Source organism: Callithrix jacchus, chromosome 18, assembly GCF_049354715.1.
Source record: "Callithrix jacchus isolate 240 chromosome 18, calJac240_pri, whole genome shotgun sequence".
In the NCBI taxonomy this organism is placed as follows: domain Eukaryota; kingdom Metazoa; phylum Chordata; class Mammalia; order Primates; family Cebidae; genus Callithrix; species Callithrix jacchus.
This window is the reverse complement of record NC_133519.1, coordinates 31,913,556-31,940,002: the sequence shown is the minus strand read 5'-3', so window position 1 is coordinate 31,940,002 and position 26,447 is coordinate 31,913,556. Positions and strand designations below refer to the sequence as shown.

The window sequence follows — 26,447 nt, the reverse complement described above, 5'->3', positions numbered from 1 at the left end:
GAGGTTCTTCACATCCCTTTTTAGCTGTATTCTTAGGTATTTTATTCTCTCTCTAGCAAATGTGAATAGGAGTTCATTCATGATTTGGTGGTCTGCTTGTTGGTTATTGGTGTGTGGGAATGCTTGTGATTTTTGCACATTAATTTTGTATCCTGAGACATTGCTGAAGTTGCTTATCAGCTTAAGGAGTTTTGGGGCTGAGTTGATGAGGTTTTCTAAATATACAATCATCTCATCTGCAAACAATTTGACTTCCTCTTTTCCTATTTGAATACCCTTTATTTCTTTCTCTTCCCTGATTGCCACGGCCAGAACTTCCAATACTATGTTGAATAGGAGTGGTGAGAGAGGGCATCCTTGTCTTGTACTGGTTTTCAGAGGGAATGCTTCTGGCTTTTGCCCATTCAATGATGTTGGCTGTGGGTTTGTTATAAATAGCTCTTATTATTTAGAGATATGTTCCATCAATACATAGTTTATTGAGAGTTTTTAACATGATGGGATGTTGAATTTTATTGAAGGTCTTTTCTGCATCTATTGGGATAATCATGTGGTTTTTGTCTTTGGGTCTGTTTATGTGGTGGATTATGTTTATTGATTTGCATGTGTTGAACCAGTCTTGCATCCCAGGGGTGAAGCTGACTTTATTGTAGTAGGTAAGGTTTTTGATGTGCTGCTGGATTTGGTTTGCTAGTATTTTATTGAGGATTTTTGCATTGATGTTCATCAGGGATATTGGCCTGCAGTTTTGCTGTTGTTATTGTTGTTGTTGTTGTGTCTCTTCCAGTTTTGTATCAGGATGATGCTGGCTTCATAAAATGAGTTAGGGAGGAGTCCCTCCTTTTCAATTGTTTGGAATAGTTTCAGAAGGAATGGTACCAACTCCTCTTTGTATTTTTGGTAGAATTCACCTGTGAATCTGCCTGGTCCTGGTTTTTTGTTGTTGTTGTTGGTTTTTGTTGTTGTTGTTGTTGTTGTTGTTGTTGGGAGGCTATTAATTACTCCCTCAATTTTGGAGCTTGTTATTTTGTCTATTCAGGGACTGAACTTTTTCCTGGATTGGTCTTGGCACGGGGTATACATCCAGGAATTTATCCACTTTTTCTATATTTTTCTAGTTCATTTGTGTATAGATGTTTATAGTATTCTCTGATGCTAGTTTGTGTTTCTGTTGGGTAGGTAGCGATAGCTGCTTTATCATTTTTATTGTTTCTATTTGATTCTTCGCCTCTTCTTTATTATTCTAGCTATTGGCATATTTAGTTAATTTTTTTGAAAAAACCAGCTCCTGGATTTATTGATTTTTTGGAGGGTTTTCCATTTCTTTATCTCCTTCAGTTCTTCTCTGATCTTAGTTATTTTTTGCCTTCTGCTAGCTTTTGAATTTGTTTGCTCTTGCCTCTCTAGCTCTTTTAATCATGGTGTTAGGGTGTCAGTTTCAGATCTTTCTAGCTTTCTGATGTGGGCATTTAGTGCTGTAAATTTCCCACTTTTGGGTTTTCAGCATTTTTTTTAATTGTTTTTTATCTTGGTGAGTTTGTCTAGTTTCAGTCTTTGAGGCTGCTGATCCATTGATGGGGTTTTGGTGGGGACTTATCACTGTTGATGATGATCTCTTGTTGTTGCTTTCTGCTTGTTTTCCTTTCAATGATCAGATCCTGTAGGGGTTCAGTCAGGGTGGTGGGAAAAATTATAAGAGAAAAATTATAGCAAAAAGGATGCAAACCTTCTTGGAAGGCCAGGAGGTTTTTGCAAAAGCCTTAGGAAGGAATGAGCTGAAGGTGGCAGTTCTTACCCAGAAGCAAGTAGGCAAGAGTAGGTACAAAGGAATGTAAGGGAGTTTACTAAGGAGCTTGTTTACTTATGTGGTCCTAATACCAACCTTTGAACATCCATGGATGCATGTCTGCTCTCTACTTGGGGAGTCAACAGTGTGAGTACCCAAAAATGGTGTTTGCTTTAGTCCTTAGAACCTGGTCTTTAATCATTTGTAGGTCTGCTCTCTCCAGAGAGGGTGAACATGTTAATTATCCACAGGTGTGTTGACTGAAACCTCTGTCATAAAATCTATACTGAATAAATGCCTGCAGTGCCACCTGGGGAGGGCTGTGGCTGCTAACTCTTTACCAGACCCTTCTTGGTGTCTGTGAGTGGCCCAGCCACCTAGCCTGCTCTTTCACTGGAAATCTGTTTCTGAGTGCATTTATTCATCTGTTGCTGGGACAGGGTCTGCAGGTCAGACTCGACAAGGTCCCTCTTCTATAAGGCTGCTGCAGTTTCTGGGGGTTCACTTCAGGACCTGTTAATCTGATTAACTCCCACGCCTGGAGAGGTCACTCAAGAAGGCTAGAGAACAGCAAAGATGGGTGCCTGCTCCTTCCTCTGGAACTTCTGACCTCAAGGGGCACCAAACTGTTGCCAGTAGGGTTGCTCCTCTATAGGGTTTCTGACAATCCCTGTTGGAGGGTCTCACTCAGTTGGGTGGAACAGGGAGCAGGACTCGTTTAACAAAGCACTTTGTCCGTTGGTGGAGAGAGTATGTTTTGCTGGGGGGAACCCACTCACTTGGGCTGCCCAGGTTTCTCAGAACTACCAAGAGGAGAGGCTAAGTCTGCTGGTCCATAGAGACTGTGGCCACCCCTCCCTCTAGGGGCTCAGGTCCAGGGAGATTCCAATTCTGTGCCTGAGGCTCTAGCTGAAGTTATTGGAGATCCTTCAGGAAAGCCCCACCCACTGAGGAAGGATGTGTCAGGGTTAGGCCTGAAGATGCACTCTGGCCGCAGGCTGCCACAGCTGGTCTGTTGGGCTGTGGGGACAAGTCTTGGGACTGAGCCATCCAGCCTCCCTGGCACCAGCAGGGGAAAAGTGCACCCTGGAGCTATAGACATGGATGCCATCCTTCCCGCACCCAAGGAGCTTGTGTGTTAGGCAGTTGTGAGTCCCAGTGCTGGCTGCTGCCCCTCCCCAAAGCAGCTCAAACAACTAGACAGCAGGCACCTTCTCTTTTCCGCATTCAAGGTTGCTAGTCCTCCTCTCGTTACTCAAGAATGGTGATACAGGGCAGGGAAGGAAGCAAACACAGACCAAAGTCACTCTGCCCAGTGTTTCTAAAAGTCCAAGCTTCAGAGGAAATGATTGGTTGTGGAGTTTGCTGAGGAGGCAAAAAGAAGGAAATCCTATAGCATGAACAATTGAAAATGATTTCCATTAAGTTGAAAATCACCCTCCCCCTTTTGAGCTAGTGGGTAAAAGGAAAAGAGATTTGTGACCATTGGAGTAGAAGAGACCAACATCCTGCTTCTCAGAGCACCAGAGGAAATGTTCTAAAACCTCCTAGAGGACATGGCTGAGTAGTTTTCAGCCGGAGGGACACACAAGCTATGTCACTAAGAAAGCATCTGTGCTCGAGACATTCCAGAAGCAGTAGGAATCTGTTGGTCCTGAAAGGGTCATGTGGGCAGAAGATGTTTCCATGGCTATCAACGTGGCAGAATGACTGAAGACAAGATGGCTCACCCCCCATCTTCACCCTGAATAAAATCTAAAACTATAATATAACCCAGTATGGAGAGGTCCAGGAAATATTAATGTTTATGTTTTTTACCTCATGTGTTGCAATCTTAGAATATGAATTAAATTGATTTGACCGGGAGGTTGCAACATTTCTTTCTGACCTGAATTTGTAGACATAGTCACACTTTTATTAGATCCTTATGCTCTCTTTAAAAACTTTTATTTTTCCCTTAAAACAAAGAGTACAAACCTAGCACTCAAATAATTTTGAAGAATTGTTTATCTGGCTCTCTTTTAATAGAATTCACCATCTTCAGAAACTTAATAGACATGGTACATGGAAATCTTTAGCAAAATAGACCTTATTGCTGCAAAAACTACCTTGGATTAAACCCAATCTAAATTAATTCAGTATAAAACGAAAGGAAAAAAACACCAGAATGACAATAAATAAGGAGCTCAGAAGGGTCAAACATGCTAATATTAAATAATATTATAGTTCCCTGATCATGAACAGTGTCACAACTCGGCCTTGTTTTATACCATTACTACTGCAGCTCTCCTTCTGTTCAAAGGTTTATTTCTTATTTATTTATTTTTTGAGTTAGAGTCTCTCTCTGTCGCCCAGGCTGGAGTGCAGGGCACGATCTTGGCTCACTGCAACCAACTTCTGCCTCCCAGGTTCAAGCAATTCTCATTCCTCAGCCTCTGGACTAGCTGGGACTACAGCCACATGCCACCACACCCAGCTAATTTTTTTTTTTTTTTTGCATTTTTAGTAGAGACGAGTTTTCACCATGTTGCCCAGGCTGGTCTCGAACTCCTGAGCTCAGGCAATCTGCCTGCCTCGGCCTCCCAGAGTGCTGGGATTATAGATGTGAGCCACCGTGCCTGGCCTTTTGTTCAAATGTTCTTGCTCCTTTAACATCTCCTGACCCAAACCTTATTATCCTTATGGACATCATATAAAAAATTACTGCAATTATTGGCATTTCAGCTTAGGAATTATTTCAAGTTTCTGATAATTCAGGGCTCTTTGAACCCCATCATGAATGGGTTATCTTAAACCTCCAGTCTCCCTTGCCTTTGGATCTTGGCTTTCTCATCTGTTGCTTGCCCAACCTCAGACCATCCTTATTGTTATGGGGTGAATAGTATCTCACTCTCTCCCCTCCAATGATATGTTATAGTCTTATCTCCCAGTGCCTCAGAATATGACCTTAGTAAATGCCTAAAGATGGAGTATTCATAGAGGTAATGAAGGTAAAATCATTGGTGCCCAATATGACTGGTGTGTTACAAAAAGGAGAGAGAAATACATAGAGGGAAGAGGATGTGAAGAGACACAGAGAGAACACAGCCAGGAGAGAGGCCTAGAACAGATTCTTTCTCTCAGTACTCAGAAATAACCACTGCTGCTTGCATATTTATTTCAGACTTCTGGCCTTCAGAGCTATGAGACAGTTAATGTGTGTTGTTTAAGCCACTCAGTTCATGGTACTTTGTTATGGCAGCCCTAGCAAACTACTACACTCATCTTCACCTGACACCACCTTCCAATAAGGCACAGAAGCTAAAGGCAGGATGCCACTACCCTATGAAACACAGCAGCAAAACAACACACACTCCTTACCTTCACTTAGCAGGAGAAGTAAACCAGATAGCTTGGGCTTCAAAAATATTTGTGCTTTATAACTCTATCTATTTAATAGTAATACTTAGGATTAGTCTCTTTCAAGCACATAATTCACTATTTCATTAACTCATAAACATTTTCAAGGGTATTGTTCACCATCTCACCCATATATCTAAATAAAATCCCATGTAAGAAACATCTTTTGAAATTTTAGTGTTTCACAATTTGGTGATATCTATAAAACTTTCAAATGTAATGATAATCTGTGACCAAGCAATTCTACATGGTTCTTAGAAGCTTGGAGTGTTTGTGGAACATGAAAAAGGCCAGCCTTAGTCTTTAGGTGCTTCAAGATATGGATCTTGGCCAGGCACCATGACTCGTGCTTGTAATTACAGCACTTTGGGAGGCTGAGGCAGGTGGATCACTTGAGCCTAGGAATTCAAGAACACCTGAGCAACATGACAAAAACCCCATCTCTATCAAAAAATACAAAAATTAGCCAGGTGTGATGACAACTGCTTGTAGTCCCAGATACTGAGGGGGCGGGATGCTGAGGTGGGGGAATCACTTGAACTCAGGGTGAGGCAGAGGTTTCAGTGAGCCCTAGTTGTACCACTGCACCCCAGCCTGGGTGATAGAGGAAGATGCTGTCTCAAAAAAAAAGGATATGGATATTTCTGGAACAGTCTGCTTGTTCTTCATCTTAGTGTACAATCAAGGTTAGAGCAAAGTCAGAAATATTCCTAAAACATAAAATGCACGCCTGTTATCCCAGCACTTTGGGAGACTGAGGAGGGAAGATCACCTGAGCTCAAGAGTTTGAAACCAGCTCGGCCAGCATAATGAAACCCCATCTCTACTAAAAATACAAAAATTGCCCAGCCACAGTGGTGGGCACTTGTAATCTTAGCTACTTGGGAGGCTGAGGCAGAAGAATTGCTTGAGCCCAGGAGGTGGAGATTGCAGTGGGCCGAGATCACGCCATTGCACCCCAGCCTGGGTAACAGAGTAAGACTCCATCTCAAAACAAAACAAAACAAAATATTTTCTGTTTGGCCCTTTTGGCTTCTTGGAATTTAGAATGTTTAGACTGAGGGTTTCAGTTTAATATAGATCTCATCTATACCACGTAGGTGTGACTCTTCATGTTGTGGGTCCTCAAATACGAGATTAAGGATAATGATGCTGATATGATTAAGGTAACAGGGCAGAGGCAACCATCAGGTATGTCTTTCAAGCAGTTCTATAGCATAGCTGAGATAGCCCTCACACCATATATATGACCATGATGATGGGCTGCTTGTGAATTTGTGTGTGTGTGTGTCATTTTTTCAATGGACAAGGGAAGATTCTATACATTTATGATGTACAGCATGATGTTTTGACATATGTATACCTTTTGGGATGGCTAAATTGAACTATTTAACCTGTGTATTACCTCACATACCATTTTTAATGATGAGAACCTGTAAAATCTCTCCTAGAAATTTTTAAGTATAAAATATATTGTTCTTAATTGTAGTCACCATGATGAAAATGGATGTCTTAAAGTTATTCCTCTTGTTTATCTGAAATTTTGTGTTCTTTGACCAATATCTCCCCAAGCCCCCACCTCCATTTTATGGTAACCATCATTTTACTCTGTTTCTAGGACATTTTTACATTCACATGTGAGTGAGGACATCTGGTACTTGTCTTTCTGTGCTTGGCTTATTTCAGTTAACATAATGTTCTCCAGGTTCATTCATGTTGTCAAAAATTACAGGATTTTCTTTCTTTTGTATGGCTGAATAGTATTCCATTGTGTATATATACTATATTTTCTCTATTAATTCATCCACTGATGGCTATTTAGATTGATTCCACATCTTGACTGTTGTGAGCAATGCTGCAGTCAACAGAGGAATGCAGTTATCTCTTCAAGAGTCCAATTTCATATATGCCCAGTAGTAAGATTGCTGTATCATATGGTACTTCTATTTTTAATTTTTTGAGGAACCTCCATACTGTTTTCCATAATGGCTGTACTAATTTACAGTTCTACCTACAGTGTGTGAGGGTTCCTTTTTCCCCAGTCCCACTGGAATAAGCCAGTTTCATGAGGCTTGGTTCCATCAGGGCCAAGATTACCTACAGTTCAGACAGGGTGACCAGAGATTAAGTTGGTACAGGTTTTTAAATGAAATATGAGTTATCAAATATGAATTATTAATATAAAACTTGATGCCTTATACACCCAGAAGAAACAAACACTGTGCACCTGCTTCTGTAATCCTTATGTAAGTGAAGGAAGTGCTGTGCTTTAGACTTTATTGTGGTTTCTTCGGCCTGTCTCTCCCCCAAAGAAAACAAATACACACACAGCTGTTACAGCATTTGCATTCTGCTCCAGAAAAGGGTAAGTGTGGAATAGAAATATTGGGTGCTTTCAGACATTGCCTAATAACTAAAAATGTCAAACAGCAGGACTCTCCTAGTTCCCAGTAAGGAGGCACTAATTCATTATAAAAGCAATCCTGCACCTGCAGTGATAGATGTTTTATGCTCATCTGTGTACTGGAGGCTGTCCTTGCATGACTGTGAGTATGAGCCTGAGGAAGTAACATCACTACTGTGACCCTGGAGAAAGAATGCACAATAGTGATTCCAAAACCAAAGGAGACAGGTTTTCAGTTCTGCTAGGTCTGAAGGCTTGGTCTCATCAAGACTAAAAGTGCTTCCAGTTCAGAGGTGTGAAGTTGTTTTTGAATGAAGCATAAACTAAAGACTTGAGAATTGTAGTCCATGCCCATTTGAAATTCTTTCAAAGGGCCATGTAGCTGCAATACAGTAAGTGCTTGGCTGAGGTTGACAATGCCAGTGAATTTAACCTTTCTTTCAACTGTTATTTCTCATTATAATTATTGGTGGTTTTGAAAAAGGATTAGGTGATAGATGGAGAATGTTTCTTTGGCTTTATTTTAACACATCCCATTGATAACAGAGAGATGGACTAGAAAGCTCTTGTCTTTTCTACCTACTATAAATGAAGTAATCTTGTAGTGATTTAAAATATGAATTATTTGGCATAAATGAAGATACTAATCACAAATGCTATGTGATTTCACATAGCTATGCATTTCACAGAAACATATTTACTCATTCATCCAACCAACTTTGATTGACACCTGAGGACCAACTATATGCTGTGCTAAACATTGGGAGAACAGAGATAATAAGAACAATCTGTACCCAGAAGAAGCATACATTTTAACTTGGGAAGATAGGCATGTGAACTAATAAAAGCAATAGAATGTGATATATTCTATGATAAGAGAGTAAACTGTGATTCAACAGGGCCCAAAGATGAGAGTGATCAAATATACCTGGATTTCTAGAGAAAGTAAATTGAGTCAATTTCCTGAAATAGGACCCAATACAGGTTTTCAGGAGAAAGACAAATTCTACAGAGAAAACTAAAAATATGTGAAAGTAGAATTGGACACAGTTATAGAGCTGAAGATAGATTTATTTAGAATAAGGGTGCATCTCTATATTTATTTGTTAAACAAATTCCTTAGAGTAGTGAACAAGGTATGTTCATCAGTCTGTACCTACAGGAAAACTACATTACAGTAATGAAGGCATATTTTTAACATTATTATGTAAATAGATAAATAATTACAAAGTATAAGTGAAAATAAGAAGAAAAGTGGGGGCTGAGATAGGGATTTGGGCAAAGAAGATGAGGAAGGACAGAAATATTTCTTAGAGTTCAGGAAGTGTTCTTGTGAGAGGTGGCTTTGAAATTGACACTTGAAGAATGAGCAAAAGCTAATTTTTAGCAAAGTAGGTGAGATCACCATTACAGACAAGTAAAGGGCACAGCCTAAGTCCCTGATACTTGAAAAGGAAGGTAGGAGGTAATGCTAATCTAGTCAATGAAAGGAAGTGCATGCCATCACTATGCTAAGATACTTATCCTATCTTTTATTGGCAGTAATGAACCACTGGATACTGTTAAAATAGACAAATATGATAATATTCATTTTAAGAAATCCGCTTTGGTGGCTTGGTGGAGAGATATTAGTCATAACGAAACCAGTTAGCAAATTACTGCAGTCGTCCAGTCAATGGAGACAGACCTGAGGCAAACAATACTAAGGAAAGAGAATTGACAGGACTTTACTGAAAAGAAGTAACTGCCCTCCTGAAGTTCTATGCTTAGTGAAAAAAATGCCTGTCCTAGTTCTTGATATTTTTAAAGAAAGCTAAAAAACAGAAATTTATTTACTCTCTCCACAATGCCAACCTGAAAATATCGTCACAAAAATGACTAAAAAGTCCCATTTTTGGTAGTCAGAAGTTGAATGTCAACTATCTTCTTGCTTTTTTTCTTTTTAATTCCTACTTACCACTTTCAGGTACATTAGTATTTCTGAATAACTAGAAAGTTATGTGTACGGAATATAAAAGAAAGGTATACATTTTAATATGTAGACTAAGGCTCAGTCTACATGCAATTTGTTTGCGTTCGTAGGGTGTGGCTTTCCAGTACTTCTAACATAGAGCCTGGAGTGTTTCTTACGGATTCTTCTCCTGGGCATGAACTTCAGTTTTAGTCTCCTTAGTATTGTCAAGTTGCAAAAATCTCTGATTTGCCATTATTCACATTGTGTTCTGCTTCTTAGCCTTTTGCCTGTGCAGCTTAATTGGCTAATTCCTTGTGGAGAAAACGGATGTGAATGTTGGTCTCACTTGTCTCAGCCTCACTTCTCTATAAAGTCTCATCAATACCAAACTCCAATTTCTCTTCCTGCAAGGGCCTGCAATTGCATAAATCTGTACTGTTATCTTTTTTTAAACATATACTTTTTCTTTTTTTTTTCAGTCTCTTGTTCTATTCCAAAGTTCTCCAAATAACCCAATGATAAAAATAGAATAAAACAAGTCTGACTTGCCTCAGAACATCCTTGTCTGGAATAGGTGGTTGCTCAAGTCTTGATTGCCTTGGCAGGTCTCTGATATTTGAAGTGAGGAAGATATAAACATTTTTAGGTTCTTGGGATGTTTTTGCAGGGAGCACTACTCTTCTGCTATAAGCTACCACATCATCAACAAAAGAAGAATTTCTGAACTTTTATTGAGTATTTATTACTTGCCAGGAACTATGTTATGTCTAACTTTTTATCTTACTCTTCTTTCAGATGTACTTTGAGCTTCTGAAACTCAAAGTGTGAGATTCAGAGGAACTAAGTTACTTGCTCAAAATTTCTTTAAAGAGGTGGAAGCAAACAACAAGCTTTCAAAGCCTCTACAGCCTCTAGTCTTTACACTACATTAGGCACAAAGTAGGATGTAATACATTATTTGGTAATGGTTAAAGATTGATGGTGAACTCCTACTTTATGTCATTTGGTCCAAAATAGAATATAAATGTTGATATGTTTGATCCTGTGTAATGATTTTTAATGGAGACTGAAGCATACAACAATAATGAATATTAGAGAGGTCACTAAATCTCTTTTTATATTTTGAAGGAAATAATGCTGACTTCTGGCTTAAAAGAGAAGAAAATGCTCAAAAGAATAAATCAGGAAAGAGGAAAGAATAAAAGGGTAAGTGGCAAAAGGAAGTGTTTTTGTTTTTGTTTTTGTTTTCAGTGTGCATTTTGGAGATAGGTAGTTCTGGTGCTTTAAATGCAGAGCTGGGTACCAGGTTTGTGAACGACAAAGATATATATTGTATAAAGAGGTGAATGGTGGCATAACAAAGTGTGGAAATAATAGGTTTGTCATCTGCAAAGTGCTGATATAACACATTTTAGACTTTTTAAAAATTAGTTTTCTTATTTTTACTATATAAATCCTTCTTTTCCATGGTGAGGAAAGGCAAGAAAAGAATGTCAGGAAGAATGACAACTGAAGGTAATGACAAATGTAACTGCTCTGATATACAGTCACAGCTTTTACACTGAGTTCTTTACATACACATTATTTCAAAGCATCACTTTGAGGCAGGAAAGAAAAAAAAGTCTTTGAAATTTTGCTACTACTATTTACTGTGGAGAAAAACTTGAAGTAAGGTAGATCCTAGTGCTTTTAACAAGATAAAAACAAGAAAAATTAGGATAAAATATATACCTAACTTAACAAGTATAACAGGGCAAAACAAGTTGCAAACAGCTTGGATGTTTACTGATGAGCTAGCATTATAAGGAAAGTGGAGAACTGGGAGAAAAGAGAGAGACACTTTTAGAAATGTAGAGATTTGTAGAAGGGGAGGAAAGCAGGTGGAGAAGTGGCCTGTACTTGGTTCCAGATATATGGGAGCAGCAAGCCAAGGAGAGTTATCCAAAGTGGCACACCCGCCAGGTATGCTATAAATAAGCAGCAAAGTCAGCTGAAGGACCTTATGCATTTCAAATCAGCCAAACTTACCCAGGTCCAGAGCATTTTGTATTTCTACTGTCAGATTCCATCTCACATCTGCCTGGCCTGGAAACAGAGCTTCAGGGCCCAAAAGTTGAAGATCTTGCCGAGGCACCAACCTAGCCTGGGATCTCAGCTTAGATGTCTTATGCAGGGCCAATAATCTGATGAGTGTGCACGTTCTCAAATTCTCCGAGTGAGACACAAAAAAAATCCACCAGGCACGACTCCTTCCTGCAAAGGAATGAGGGGTTGGCATTGATTTCTCTTCCAGCTCTGTGTGTTGCTTCTTGCCTAGAACCATTCCCTGTTTTAAGCATCTAAGTTACCTGCATATGCCCATCCTTAAACGGTTTTTCTAAAATAGGATGATAGCAAGAATTAAGTCTCCTATTATTCTGTGCAGCCCAGAAAAATCTGAGCATAAGGTAAAGAATGGAGGAAGGGAACTAACATTTGTTGAATAATGACTATGATAAGGCATTTTTCCTTTATTCTCTTTCTTAATCCTCTCAATAGCCATTTGTGGTACATCTGAATCTGCCTGGTGAGTAAGGTTTAGGTTCCTCAAGACAGAGAAGGTATGGCACCTGCATACCTATATTTCCTTCTGGAGCATCTGACAAGACACCTTGCCTACTAACTGTTGTTATGTATATATAATACAAACACACTATAATATCATACCTACCTATTCACATACAGTGTTACCTATTTACCTCCTTTATTTTCAGTTCCAATTCCACAAGCATTTATTGGCTATTTTGTATCGGGGTTGATGCTAGCTAGATAATATAGGCAGACCTGGAGGTGGTATCAAAGACGAAGGAATTTGGGATAATTCCTAGGTTTTCTGCTGGGGAAAGAGTTTAAGTTATTTTTCTTCAATAAATGTGCATATTCAGCAAGGAGATAGCTATCTCTTTTTTCTTCTTTGGGGCTTCTTTCTTGCTAAGCTTTGTGATAAATTGATTGCCTGCATTCTTATTCAATTTTCACAAATATATATGGTAGGTGACATAATTAGCATTATTTGAGAGATGACTAGCTGAGGCTTGGAGAGTAACTTGCCCAGTTTTCACAAGATGACAGTAAGTAGGCGGACAAGCTTAAGGTTTACATTTTGGACTAATTGACAAATAGGTGGTAGTTAATTGCTATGGTTTGGAAATAGTTGGTTTGTTACCACTGAGGCTCATGTTGAAATTTGATCCCAGTGAGGGTGAGCTGGGGGTGGGGCCTAGTGGGGAGGTGTTTGGGTTATGGCAGTGGATCCCTCATGAATGGCTCAGTGCTATTCTAGTGTTAGTAAATACATTCTTGCTCTCACAAGACTGAATTAATTTTCAGGAGAATGAATTCTTATGAGCAGGTTGTTATGAAGCTGGGATGCCCCCTAAGGTTTCCTTCTCTTCACACATGTCCACTTCCTCTTTTACCCTCTCTTCCATATTGTGATACAGCAGAATAGGTCTCACCAGAAGCCAGGACTTGCTCAGACTGGAGAAGCTAAATAAACCTATTTTCTTTATAAATTACCCAGTCTCAGGTACTCTTTTATAGAAACATAAAACAGACCAAGACATACCCATAAAAAGGTATGAGATCTTCTAAGAACAACCTATGTATTTCGAAGGACAGTAAAATAAAGACCAGAACTCTGGAGAATATAAATATTTAAGAAATGAGCAGAGGCCGGGCGCGGTGGCTCACGCCTGTAATCCCAGCACTTTGGGAGGCCGAGGCGGGTGGATCACGAGGTCAAGAGATCGATACCATCCTGGTCAACATGGTGAAACCCCGTCTCTACTAAAAATACAAAAAATTAGCTGGGCATGGTGGCACAAGCCTGTATGCCAGCTACTCGGGAAGCTGAGGCAGGAGAATTGCCTGAACCCAGGGGGCGGAGGTTGCGGTGAGCCGAGATCACGCCATTGCACTCCAGCCTGCGTAACAAGAGTGAAACTCCATCTCAGAAAAAAAAAAAAAGAAGTGAACAGAGAAAAAGGAATATACTGTGAAAACCGAAATAAGTGGTCAGAGAAATAAAGGAGCAGGAGAATAACATATTTTTTAAAAAAGGATGGTCAACACTATCAATTATAGCAGAAGCATTTAGCAAGCTAAGGCCTGAGGAATACTTATTGCATTTGTCAATGTGCAGGTCACTGATGTCTTTGGCTAAAGCTGCTTTTAGTGGTATATGCAGAGTGTCCAGCCAGTGGTTTGAGGAGAAGATGGGCTTAGCGAAACTATTCTATGTTCCAACTGAATGTATTGGGTCTCCCAGCTGATAGCAGAGTAAATCTGTTACCAGATCATTACTTGGAAATGGATTTTTGGTCTGACTTCCTTTGATTATTAAAAAATTTCAAAATAATTCAATGGAGCTATTGGATAAAGAATAGAGCATAGGAGAAATGCTCCTGAAATAACACTTATTGTTACAATAACCAGAATTGGAAGGGTAAAGGAAAGTTCCTTTCAGGCCTGACATAAAGACTCCTTCTAAAAAAATTAACATATGGACCCTGCAGAATCCATGTTACATTTCAGTCTTTTTCCCTGTGTCATTGTTAATGAATATGTACTAGATTGTTAATCATAAGAAGGAAAGCATTTTTATTCCCACAGCATGTTATTTCCTAAGAGTAGCTCTATCTTTATGTGTCATGGAACCTGTGACCTGTCACCTGATTATCATGACAGTTTATTAACATGTCAGGGAGTGAAACTCCTGGCTTCCACCTCAAAGGGGAAATTGCTTAGGGTGGGAGACATTCTGCTAGCCAGATAAGGCAGAGTTCTGCCAACTTTCAGTGCCAGGGAAACCCTAGACAGTAATCAATACCAAACCTAACTATTAATAGGACCACCCAAAGGCACATGGCTGGGAACCAAACCTCTTTCTTACCTTGGTCTGATCTATTGGCAAGTTTCCTTGCTAGATCTAGCTTTGCTCCCATTTACATGGGGAGGAATTTAAAAACAGGAGTTATTTTAAAGGCGATAGGGCAGAAGGAGCGGTTGGAAAGTGGGTCTCAGATGCTGGAAAGGTCACAAGGGAGAAGTTTCTGGTTAGTTACATCATGCAGGGCTTCAAACTTCAAAAAATAGTAATTGATGGATGGAAGTCAAAGCTAAAGCCAAAGAAAGGCCTACACATGTTCAGAGATTTTGAGTTAGAAATTCTCTTTTTCCAGCTCTCTTCCCACCCACAAAAGTCACATGGGGAAAGCAAAGCAGTGATTAAGGAACTACAGGGGTAACAGCAGGCTATTCTCCGGGGCCTTCTCAACGCCCAGGCCAAGTCTGCCGTCTGCTTGGGAGATGAGTATGTGCTCTCTGCCAAAGCTTCCTCAAGTCCCCTCTCCTGACATCTTTCTGCCAGATGGTCGTTCAGATTCTCAAGGTGCTTGGCCCTCCTGGTTCCTGCAACATCAGCCAAGCCCAGGGAACTTTGATTCACCAATTTCCCCCTTGCTCTACCCCCTTGAAAGCAGGACCTGTAACCTGAGGGTCCAGTAGAGGCTAAAAGCAGCGACCTATGTAGCTCTGGGAAGGAGCTTCTGGCTTGCCTATGGGTGCCTGGAGTAGAGCATCAGCTGTGGCTGGGAGGGTTCTGGGAGCACCTTCTCCAGCTCAAGCATGCCTTTTGTGTTTATGAAGTGAATGCAGTCTCGGCTCTGTCTTGAACTTTCCTGTAGGATTATCTCCATATTTTAAAATTACACTTCGGACTCTCAAGAAATTGCAAATGTGTGTAAACATAATCAGAGTGTGGATCCAATCCACTTGTAATTGCTAATAGAAAAAAAGGAAAAGGAAAAAACCCACAAAGACCCAAACAAGCAAAAAAAGAAAAAAAAAAAAAAAAAAGGCGGGTTGGGAGTGAGGAATCAATTCTGCAGGGTTTGCCTTTGTGATTTGCTTCCTGGGGGACTCTCCCAATGCGTCCGGAAGCCCACCCTGCCTCCCGACTCCCTGCGGTGATGTACGGCTAGGGAAATTCAGGGCTTGGCCCCTGCAGCTGAGGCCTATGGGATATCTCAGGAAAAGGCCGCCTCTCCCGAGTGGTGAAGTGTCCCTCAAGCCTTCGCGCTCTGGTCGCCTCCGCGGAATTCTGAGAAAAGCACTGCAAAACGGCAGGAGAGGGCCCTGCTGCTTGCCTCGCGCTCCCCGGGGACGGCGACTAAGTCCTCGAAGCCGCTCTTCCCTTTCCCTGAGTACCCTGGGGCTCTGCCCCCGAGTTCCAGCTCTGAGGACTCAAGGACACTCTCTGTCCCTCACTCTTCAAAGACCACCTCCATTTCTAGAGGTGGGCTCCCCGACCTTGCGCTTTTAAAGCTGCAGGAGCCGCGCTGCACAGGTCAGACAAGCCCAGCACTTTGGCCAGTATTTGAGCTCCGAGTCCGAAAGACATTTGGGGAAAATATCGCACATGGAAATATATATATACATATACATATATATATATGTATATATATACATACATATACATATATATACATATATATATGTGTATATGTATGTATATATATGTATATATATATATATATATAGAGAGAGAGAGAGAGAGAGAATCGATAAATTAGCAAACGTGTCTGGTGTTTTTCTTGAAACCGTTAGCACTCTAGTCGGTATTGGTAGGATTGGTTGATATTAACACGAATGACAAGTGGGACAAGTGGGTGATTTTCAAGAAGCGCCTGGTCCCTCTAGAAAATGCGTTCGAATATCAGCAGAGACATCTGCGTTTGCCTCCGGATGCCCATCTATAAACTCTCTTCCTTGTGGCTACTCCTCGCTCACCAACCATACTGACCGTTCTCCCGAATAAGGCAACTTCCTTGGAAGGACGATCTCTCCCTAACTGACCGAGGACACTGTATCTTTAGGGGTAACATCATGTCTTGGGGATGCCAAAAGTCCCCAGCCCTTACCCAGACCTTTGTGACGAGGTGCAGTTCTGTCCGTGTAGGGGACAAACAGCAACATTAAAACGCAACTGTGTAAATGAGGATGGAGAAAGCCAAAGGAGGGAGAAGCGAGGAGCTGCTCCACTTCTAGGGAGGGTTGAGGGAGGCTGATCTGCTGCAAGGGCAGACCGCTGGGAAGGGAGAAACGGCCCACGTGGAACGGTTGCCCGGTGGAAACCTCTCTACGCTATTAGATTGCATCCAGTACAGCAGATGACACGAGCGCGTGCGGCGCTCAGCTTAGGCTCTCGGAGGCAGCTGAGCTGGAAATCCCGACGGAAGGCACCCATAGGCTCCCACTCTGCGCTGGCCCACCCGCGTGCACGCCCGCCCCCCCACTGGCGTCCCGCTCGTCTTGGCTCAGACGCGGACAGATGTTTACTGCTTAGAGCCGGTACCGCTGGGGAGATCTAGCGACCTTCACGGAGCACAGTGCAGCCCTGGCAGCGCTCCGGGCTCCCGGTCGGGGGTTCGAGTGGCTCGGGAATGGGGGCGGGTTGGGGGGAGTGGGTAGGGGGCGAAGGACTGCAGAGAGGAGCGGGGAGTGGGTGGACTAATGATGAAAAAGTCTCCTCCATCCCTGCTCCTTAATTAAATGCGTGGAAAGAACCGAGGGGAGCACATCTGGTTTCAATCTGCAGCCCTTTGATGGCATCAAATGTTCTTTTCCCAGATCAGGGCTGGAAGTTCTGGGCTAACTATGGCTGTTTGGAGCCCAGAAACCATTTACACACACTCGGACCCTTCTTTCTCTCCAGTAGAGCCTCTCGGCTATAGGACGAAAAAAAAAGTCTAGCAATCAAGGGAGGATTGTGTATACATGTGTGTATGTGCGCGTTTAAAGAACATAAAACTCCACAAATAAGCACTTAATATTTTACTTAGTCGTCATATAGTAACTCATTTCTAATGAGACTATTAAAGCTGTTACCAAATTCCAACAGTTCATGAAAAAACTGCTCAACACCTCTCTGTCTTCTGTCAAGTTAGGGCTCCGCAGACGGACGACAGAGCATTATCCTTAAACTTAGATGGGGGTTCCTCCGCCCCTCTCTGTCCTCCCTCTACCACAGCCAGGCCGGACGCTGAACCGCACGGAAGCCTCTGCGACTCCTGCCTCTAGGAGTGCTTCAGCCAGCTCCAAGGAATCTGCGCAGCGGGACCCTCTGGGTTTTGCGTCCTCGCCTGGGGAAGCAACCTTGGCGGTACCACAGAGGTTACAAAGTTGGCGGGGGTAGGGAAAAGATTATAATATATTTCTGGAGTCCTTTCCTCCAGCTTAATAAACAAGTACATTTCTCATTGCCCTAGCCCTGGTATTTCTAATGGCGGGGAAAGCCTCAAATAAATTCGATGCCCTCTAGATCTCCCCAACCTGCCTTTAGTCTTTGCGAGAGGAGTGAGAGAGCCTCCCATTACTATCCCTCTTGTTATTTTATTACATTATTTAATAGGCTCCCTCTACAGAACCAAAAATAGCCTTAATTTCTCCCTGTACTCACCCCAAAACTGTTAAAACAGCAGAAAATCTTTTTTTTAAAAGGTCGTGGGGGAAGGCAGAAGAAGAAAATTTGATTGTGATAGTGGTGGATTTTTTCCAATTTCCCCACAGCTGTTATCAAAACATGCAAATGAGATTTTCCAGCAGGATCTTAAACAAATCTGGAGGAGTTAATGCCGAAGCAAAATAATCAGCACGTTTGAAGTGACTGAGTTTCAGTTTGTCTTTTCTCCCCGATATTATTGCAGGAGAATGATAATTAGACCTTTAGAAACCCAAAGGGGCTCTCTTGCTCTCTTCTCTCTCTCATTTCTTCCTCCTCCCCTCTTTCTCTCTCCCTCCCTCTCTTTCTCTATCCCTCCCTCTCTCTTGCTCCCTCCCTCTCCCTTTCTCTCCCGCTCTGAGGTTGGCAAAGGGGGGTTTCTTAATCAGACTGTTTTTGGTCCCAGGGAAAGGAGGAAGAAGGAGATTGTGATGGAGAAAGGGGGTCTGTGAAACGTCAGGCACGGCACAAAGGCTTTGCCACGTAATTACAGGCTCCTATTAAGTCGAGATCTGCCCTCCCAGGGGTCTCCAATTTTCTTGTATTCCCTACAAAGCCTCCTCTGCATGCCAGTTTGTGCCTTTTGATGTGCCAGAGAGCTTCTTGATCCAACTGAGAAGGAAAAAGGAGCCCAGCAAGAAGAGGGGGAGAGAGAGAAGGGAAAGGGGGGAACCCACCAGCACCCTCCGTCGGACTCTTGAAGCCCCAATTTTTTTTTAATTCTTAATTTTTTTTTTTTTTTCTCCTTACAAAAAGTAAAGTGAGAATCCTGCTCTCTAATACATCTGCAAGACATCACCCTCTCCTCCTGAAACTTTAGTCACTCCTGAGAATCCACAGGAGTGCAGAGAGGGGGAAACACGTTTTCTTGAAGATGTTTTAAAGCTGGAACAAGCCTTCTTCTGTTGGTGCTTGAACTCTTGCCTGGGAATAACTTTTTTAACCTTTAAAAAAAACCCTTCACTTTGATTCTTCTCACCCACCCCTTCTTCTCTCTTCTTCTGTTTGCCTAACTCCCCCGCCCTGCTGGCCTCCGCTTTCCTTTCTCCCCCTTATTATTATTTTTAGTCTGTGCTTGTGGACGCTTTTGGAGAGTTGGAAGGGATTTTTTTTCTCCTGACTTGAACATAGGGTGACTTTTTAATATTGTATTTTGGTGTGGATTATCTCTTTGGACCGCGCCGGACTTGGCCTCAGGAAAGCAACCAAGGCTGCGGAAGGCGGCTGGTGCAGAACGCTCTGCTCTACAGAAGGGGGTCCCCCGCCCTCTTTTCCACTTTTTTTTTTTTGGCCTTCCTCTCTTTCCCTCCCTCTTCCTCTCTCTCTCTCTCTCTCTCTCTCTCTCTCTCTCTCTCTCTCTCTCTCTCTCTCTCCACTGCCCCCCTCTTTCTTCCCCACTCGGCTCCTCTCCCCCCTCGCGCCCACAGCGTTTGGTGTTGATTCGAGCGGGAAGAGGGGGGTGGGTGGGATCGGTGGGGGAGACCATGACCTCCAGCTACGGGCACGTTCTGGAGCGGCAACCGGCGCTGGGCGGCCGCTTGGACAGCCCGGGCAACCTCGACACCCTGCAGGCGAAAAAGAACTTCTCCGTCAGTCACCTGCTAGACCTGGAGGAAGCCGGGGACATGGTGGCGGCACAGGCAGACGAGAACGTGGGCGAGGCTGGCCGGAGCCTGCTGGAGTCGCCGGGACTCACCAGCGGCAGCGACACCCCGCAGCAGGACAGTGAGTGAGGGGCGCATGCCCACGGGGGTGTGTGCCCGGGACAGAGGGCGGGGACCGGGGTAGGGCAGCGCGGGCCCGTCCGGGGCCAGAAAGAGAAAGTCCTGGGACTAGGAGAGGTGGTGGGAGACTTCAAAGGAAGGGCCAGTCACAGAGGAAACCAGATGTGAAAAGCCGGTCTCGGCCGAGGGCATAACCAAGGAGGAAGCTAGAGAGAGGCTCCGAGGCCCGGGGACACTCCAAGGCCCTGAGGTCGGAGACAGGGACTCTGTCCGCCGCGAACTCTCTTTACTTCAGCCAGGCTCGGGTTCGGTTCATCCCGCAGCGGAGCGGCGGGGCAGGGCTGGGAAAAAAGGTCTTAGCTGGGCGCAAACTCAGAGAGCCATCGCTGTTTGGGAAAGCAGCGGGTTAAGGATGCTGAGTCGGGTTGAAAGGACTTCTGTCAGGCAGCGTATGACGGATTGAGGGAGGGCACCAGACACAGGCAGCAGGACTGGTGCTGCTCAGGCTGCACACTCCACGCGGGCACAGAAGGCCGGGCGCAACAGGGAGGCCGCGAAAGAACGCCCTGCCCGAGACGCTGGAGCTGCTCTCTGCCCCCTGCTGTCGCCTCCACCGCAAATGGGTTTGAGACTGGCAGAGTCAAAAGCCCGGCTGACTCGGGCAAACTCAGGCCAAGCAAAGGGAATGTCCTTTACGGGTGAAACCTGAGATCCAGCCCCGCGTGATCCCGCACAGGCGAGCTGCATCCTGGAGGCGCGGCTTCAGTGCTGAGGCCAGTGTCACCTTCGAGGAGCAATCCCTATTGCTTCTGAAACGTCTGGAAAAGTACTTCCCCATCCTCACGACCAGCCTCACGCCCCTGAAAATCTCGCTTTGCTTTAGTAATGGTTCCTTAAAAAGAGAGGGCAATTGTATGCCCATGTTCCCGAGTCTGTAACAGTCGGGTCACCCAGTTCATCCCAGGTGACATGTGCCAGACACGCAGAGATACTCCCTCTTCTTGAGGTTGCAAGAGTCTGAACTTAGCTGTAAGTTCTCAAATGAGGCTGATCGCTTTCGATGTCAGTAGTTGCTGGATACCATTTTGTCTTAAAATTTGGAAACCGTGGAACCAGGGGGCTCGCCAGCATTCTGTGATTTTCACAAAACATTGCCTATTTCAGACCTTCGTAAAATAGACATACAAATCAAACTGAACATAGAAACAATTGAAAACAGGGCCTGGGCATAGTGGTGGCCCCAAGGCCCACGCTAAAGCAAGCCGCAGAGAGAGCCTATGGCGTGCTCAAGGCGCCAGTCGTCACCCTGCTTCCTTACTGGCCTGGGTGCCTCTCGGTGTTTTTAGCCAAAAGAGGCCTAGGGCTGATCCGCCCACTGCACTAGCAAAGGGCTGCAGAAGCTGGATGAGGAAGTCTGGCCTGGACACCAGAGAAAAGTGGCCAACTCCGAGGAATGAAGAATCGGGTGCCCCCAGGTTCCACATAAAGGGCTAGGTGCAGAGGCAGAGATGTTCTGTTTAGCGTTTTGGTGCTAGAGGGGCTGCTTCTGCTGCCCACACCGCAGCGTGAGTTAAGTGTTTGCATGAGCACTCTTAGCTATAACAAAATGCACTGAGAAATAGTATGGTTGTTTTTAAACGTTTTACTACGGAAAATGAAAAACTAAAAGAGTAAGGAGACTAGCATTCCATGTAGACCCCAGCTTCGTCAATTCTGCACATCAGGTCATTTCTGTTTTGCCAGGACTACTTATTAATTGCGACATTTACCACTGTTCGAACACTAGAGATTGGACTCAAACAGAAAACAGGGCCACGAAGAAACTTCTGCTTAGAAGACCAGAGTGGGGCAGGAGAGACTAGACATTGCTTTGCCCTATGATGAGGCAGGAGGATGAGAAAAGCAAGGCTAAGGCCAGCCGCCTCAGCCAGCCTGGGGACCAACCCAGCTCTGGTGGCCCTCGGATACTGCGGAGGAAGAGGGGTGCAAATTATACCGATTGTTTGGCTCTGAGTGGACACCATGAGAAGGGAGGTCGGGATTTAGGGATTTGTCATGGCCTTAGAGTGGGTATGGAGCGGGATTGGCCAGAGGAAGCCAGCTGTGGAGCGCCCCAGAGCAGATTAGGAGGCACCGCGGAGGCCCAGAGGAGCATGTGGCCTCTGCAGGGGTGCTCAAGGACAAGCTCAGGATTGCAGGCAGAGTTGGGGACTGTGTGTCCTGGGAAAAGGGGAGACTCTAAAACTCGCCCACGTGATACTCGTGATACTAGGGGCCATCTCAGAGTTACAATGACTAGAGAGGCCTTGTGGGGAGAGGACCCTGAAAGGAAACTGATGCTCAGAAAGAGGATGCTCATCGGAAGCATGACCAAGAGACAGTTTTGGGAGGAGGCCGCAGAAGGCAGAGTGAGGTGATGGGGACGATGTGACAGGCACCTGGAGCTATGAAAGTAGCTGAGACACGCATGCATGCACACACACACACACACACACACACAGACACACACACCAGGCCTTGCTTCCCAGAGAGATGAGGGTAGTGTTCTAACAAATAGTTCTTTGCTTTTATAAGCGCTTTCCTCTATCTTTTTTTTCTCCACTGGGATGAGAATGGGAGAGCCTGAATCTTAACGGAAGCAAGCGTCCGGGGAACCCTAATCCCTAGTTCTTGGGCTCCCAACAAGAGTCACCAAGAAAGCTGTTGTGAGCCACCTGGAAGTCAGGACCGCTTGGCCTCCAGCCTGCAATGACAATGAAGCTCAGACTGTGAATCAAGGAAGAGGGGAGTGTCATGGTAAAGGATGGCTAGAGCAGACTCTCCCCCATCCTCTAAGAAACTCAGCGATGGAACCAGGAGTCTAGCGCTCTTTGCACCCCGCTGGAAATCTAGTCTAGTGGGAAACGATTGTCTTCTTCGGAGAGACAGAGCACATTAAAAAGAAGCATTTGATTCCTTTAGCTATATAGAAACAGTCCTTGACCTTTCTAAATTTTCTCTTCAGTTGAAATTAGCAAAAGAAACTCCACTTACACCTTCAATATTGGATTTTTAATATTGCAAAATTTCTAATTACAACCTGGGCCTAATAGAGCTAGAAGGAACTAGGTATTGTCTAAAGTGAGGGCTTCTCCCTGACCCTCCCCACCCCAGTCACCATCAGCAATTCTGTCCCCACCCTTACCTTGGTTGATATTCACTACACTGTCCTCTCTGAGGAATGCTTTCTTTCCCTTTTTACTGAGTCTCCCAGACTAGTAAATTCTCCGGTTTCTGGACTCAAATATATTAAGTGTTCAAAGAAATAGTTCTTTAGCACTGTTTGGAATCCAGTGGCTAAAGGGATAGTGTGGAGTGTGACTGGGGGTGGTGGCCGAACGTGGGTAATCAGGGAGAGGAAAGAGGAACGGGTCATAAAAATAGGCAGACCTACTCCAATGAGGACAGTGCATCCCGCTGTCATTTCTTAATCTGAACTTCTGCAAACTCTTAAAAAAAAGGGGGGGGCTGCCTTCCACGTTCCCAACCTCTAAATTAGTGAAACCAGATTGTCCTAATAAGACCTTTTTGTTGGAAACACATGTAGTCATAAAAAGGTAGACGGAAAGTCAATTAGACACGCGCGCGCACACACGACACATTCACAAGCCGGTGCTAAGTGTATACCGCGCGCAGCTGGCTCCCGGGCCCCGGCGGGATGCAAATGCAGAACAGCAGCGCGGGAAATCGATTTGTCACAAAGGGAGAGGTGTAAACGCAGCGAGAAGGAATTGCCTGCCCAATCCACCAGTCACACTCTCCGGGGACCTTGCCCGGCCAACTTCTCTTCGCCAGAGGAACGCCCGGGAGAGCGGGAACATTTTCTCGGGCGCTCCCAAGTTGGAATTCGCGTCACGATAATATCAACCCCTAGAGTCGCAGCGTTTGCAATAATCCTTGCGCCAGAAATTTTCTTACTCAGCACCACCCTGGGACTCTGGAGCCTGTGTTGGCAGGAAATTTGGGCTTCAGTTATCTCGTTGAAGAGGGGAGGCAATGAAATATATCGTTTTAAGGTTAGCCTGGAAACATTTCTCTTTAGAGGAGGAGGTGAAATACAGGATCAAGGTGCATCAGTGAATCCCCAAAGCCGAAAGTCAAGGCCTGCCAAGAGGTGGTGATTTCGGTTTATTTTACATGCAGAGGTAGGGGCCCGGGTGATCTCTTTCTCTTGGAATTTTGGAGAAATTGATAGTCCAGTGACTCCTACCCGCTTTTGGGTGAAGAACGACTTGGGAATTTGAAGTGTGGGGTGATAGGCCAGTGAAGTACGAAGCCCTAGGCTGCCAGTACTCACTGGGGCTCCAGATCCCCCAACTCTGGAATGCAGTGAATTTCCACCTCCTCCGTGCTTCGGAGCGCCTCTCCCGAGTGTTAGACGTCGCGCAGTCCCGCGTTTTGTCTGAAAGACCTAACCCCGGTGCGCTCAGGTCAGAGCGCCAGGGCTTCAGACAGACAGCCATGGGTCCCACGGGTCCCTATAGTTCTTTCCTCTTCCCAGGACTGTCATTTTAGATTTTACAACACGAGGGAATAAATCATCTCCAAATCAACAAGACGTCACCTTAACCCCCCAACACCCCCTGCAAAAAAACAAAACAAAAAAACAAATTCAATTCAGCAGCACCTATTCCACCGACCCAGCTTTGATTGCCTCTCCCAGCCAGGAACCTTTCCCACGAAGTAACAACCTGTAGATTTTCAACGATGACAATCTCTAAACCAATTTGATTGTTTATCTTAAAAGGCATGTTTCTTTTACAATCCGTCTCCTACACACTGTTTTCCTCTCCATCCATCAGCCTACCACACCACCAACGCAGACCCCTAACTCCTGGAAAACCTTCCTCCTTGGCGGAAGCGCGAGGGCAGCAGGTACTGGGTTGTCCCAAAGGTCTGTGCCTGCCTGTGCCTGCGTTGCGACCTCCAGCACGCCTCCAGTTCCAGGGCCGGGCCCACTTTCAACCGCTCTGGGAATATGCATATATTTATTTCCTCTTTAGAGGAAGCAATATGAGGAACAACTTTTTAAGATCAAGAGTGGTGTTTGTAGAGGAGATTGCATTTCGCTTATTTTTCTACAGGTGGTGGAAGTGTTTTAGGGGTCAGAATATCCTCTCAAAGAAAAAGTAAAACGTGGGGGCTTGGCATTCTCTACTCAAGCCTTTGTAAGTTTAATTAACAGGATCCTTAAAGTATTCCTTAGAACTACAAATAAAACTTTACCGGCAATATTTGGGTAAGGGGCCAACTCTTCCTGTCCAAACATTTAGAGAGCTGCCTATGGGTGCACACCATTGTCATCTGATTGGGCGCCCTTTGTCCAATTCTGTTTTACTTTGATGCCTTCTGAGTACCAGTCCCATCGTTTGGATGCCCTTTTACTCCCTTTACAACAATATATTAATAAAGAGGATGCATATGTCAACAGTGTTATGTATCCACTTAAAAGAATTTGGATTCCTTTAAAATCAAATGGCTTGGTGAGCAGGCTAAGACTCAAAACCCAATAGTCTCAAACACTAATAATAATATCAACAAATGGCTGCAATGTCCCCTTTTCTCCAAATGCTGTTTATTGTAAAATCAATAAATTAGGAGCTACATTGTAGAGAAATAGTCATCAGTGGTTCAGCGTCGGTAGGTTTGTTTTTCAGCTGTAGAAGTTCTTGAGTAATACCTCTCCACTGTGGACTGAATATTAGTAAATTATGTTGTGATTTTTCTAATTTACTGTGGCGGGTTCAAGGAAGTACTCATCCAGACAATTATGGGGTATTGATTTTAAGACTTAAAAAAATACCATATTTCACTTGCTCTGGGACTACTTTTCTTGATGAAAAAATATCTGGGGAGACGATTTCAGGGCCACATTAGTGTAAGGGAGGGGAATAAAGGCACAAATGGTGGTTGGTTAAGGAAATGTTATGAAAGAAAATAAAGAAAACATGTCAGAATAAATCAATCAGATACACAAGTAAGTTAGAGGAATCTGAGGACAACCAGAATCTTGGGGATTCTTCTGTTCCTGTGGTTCTCAAATATAGGAATAAGGGTCTGAGTTATGCCCAGAATACATTCGTCGGGTACTGGATGTCCCAGTCCCTTAGCTGTGCCACGTAATGAAGACGCTGTAATTTCTGAGAACTTTGGGGCTATTTCTACCATTATCGATCCCCCCAGGCTCAGCTCTCTTAGGGATAAATCTGAAATTAGTGTATTAATTTGAATTTCCAAGATCCGAGTTATGAGAAAGGGCAAGGACAGGTTCTGTTCCCATTTTGTTTACTTTCACGGAGTTACTGTGAAGTGATATGAAACTTTCTTAACGGACAGGGAGAGAATATACCGAAACCCAGTTGCAATAATAAAGTTGACATGGGGTCGGAACAGGAGGCTCTTTCTGGATCTCACCTTTGCTGGGGATTGAGGGTGTGGAATGAGTGGAAGAGTAATTAATTCAATGAAGAATTTTAACGTTGAAAACAGAAGCCACAGTATCTTTGGTTATAATGGTGTGGTCTCTGCCTTGGCAACGAAACAAACACTCCCTCCCCATCTCCGCTGTTCTCCCTGCTGCACCAAGCTGGGCGCCGCTT

General features: G+C 43.9%; 1 protein-coding gene and 1 long non-coding RNA gene across 6 annotated transcripts in view; one reads left to right on the top strand and one right to left on the bottom strand.

The window, feature by feature from the left end:
* Positions 1 to 16,693, bottom strand: part of LOC144580264 (uncharacterized) — an 88,598-nt gene extending 71,905 nt beyond the window's left edge. Inside the window, exons 1-2 of the long non-coding RNA XR_013529547.1 lie at positions 16,506 to 16,693; positions 11,572 to 11,796 (exon numbers count right to left, since the gene is read on the bottom strand). This is a non-coding gene — a long non-coding RNA (uncharacterized LOC144580264). The remainder of the gene's footprint in view (positions 1 to 11,571; positions 11,797 to 16,505) is intronic.
* A 51-nt stretch (positions 16,694 to 16,744) lies between these two features.
* PRRX1 (paired related homeobox 1) overlaps positions 16,745 to 26,447 on the top strand; it is an 80,764-nt gene continuing 71,061 nt past the window's right edge. For 2 of the 5 annotated variants that reach the window (XM_078356296.1, XM_002760377.8), the window contains exon 1: positions 18,473 to 19,810. In XM_078356296.1, the coding sequence (XP_078212422.1) occupies positions 19,570 to 19,810 (241 nt within the window). In that variant the 5' untranslated portion in view covers positions 18,473 to 19,569. Of the gene's footprint in view, positions 16,936 to 17,614; positions 17,776 to 18,472; positions 19,811 to 26,447 lie in introns of those variants that run through there. The other 3 variants (XM_078356295.1, XM_008985042.5, XM_035279454.3) reach the window with 2 other exon arrangements.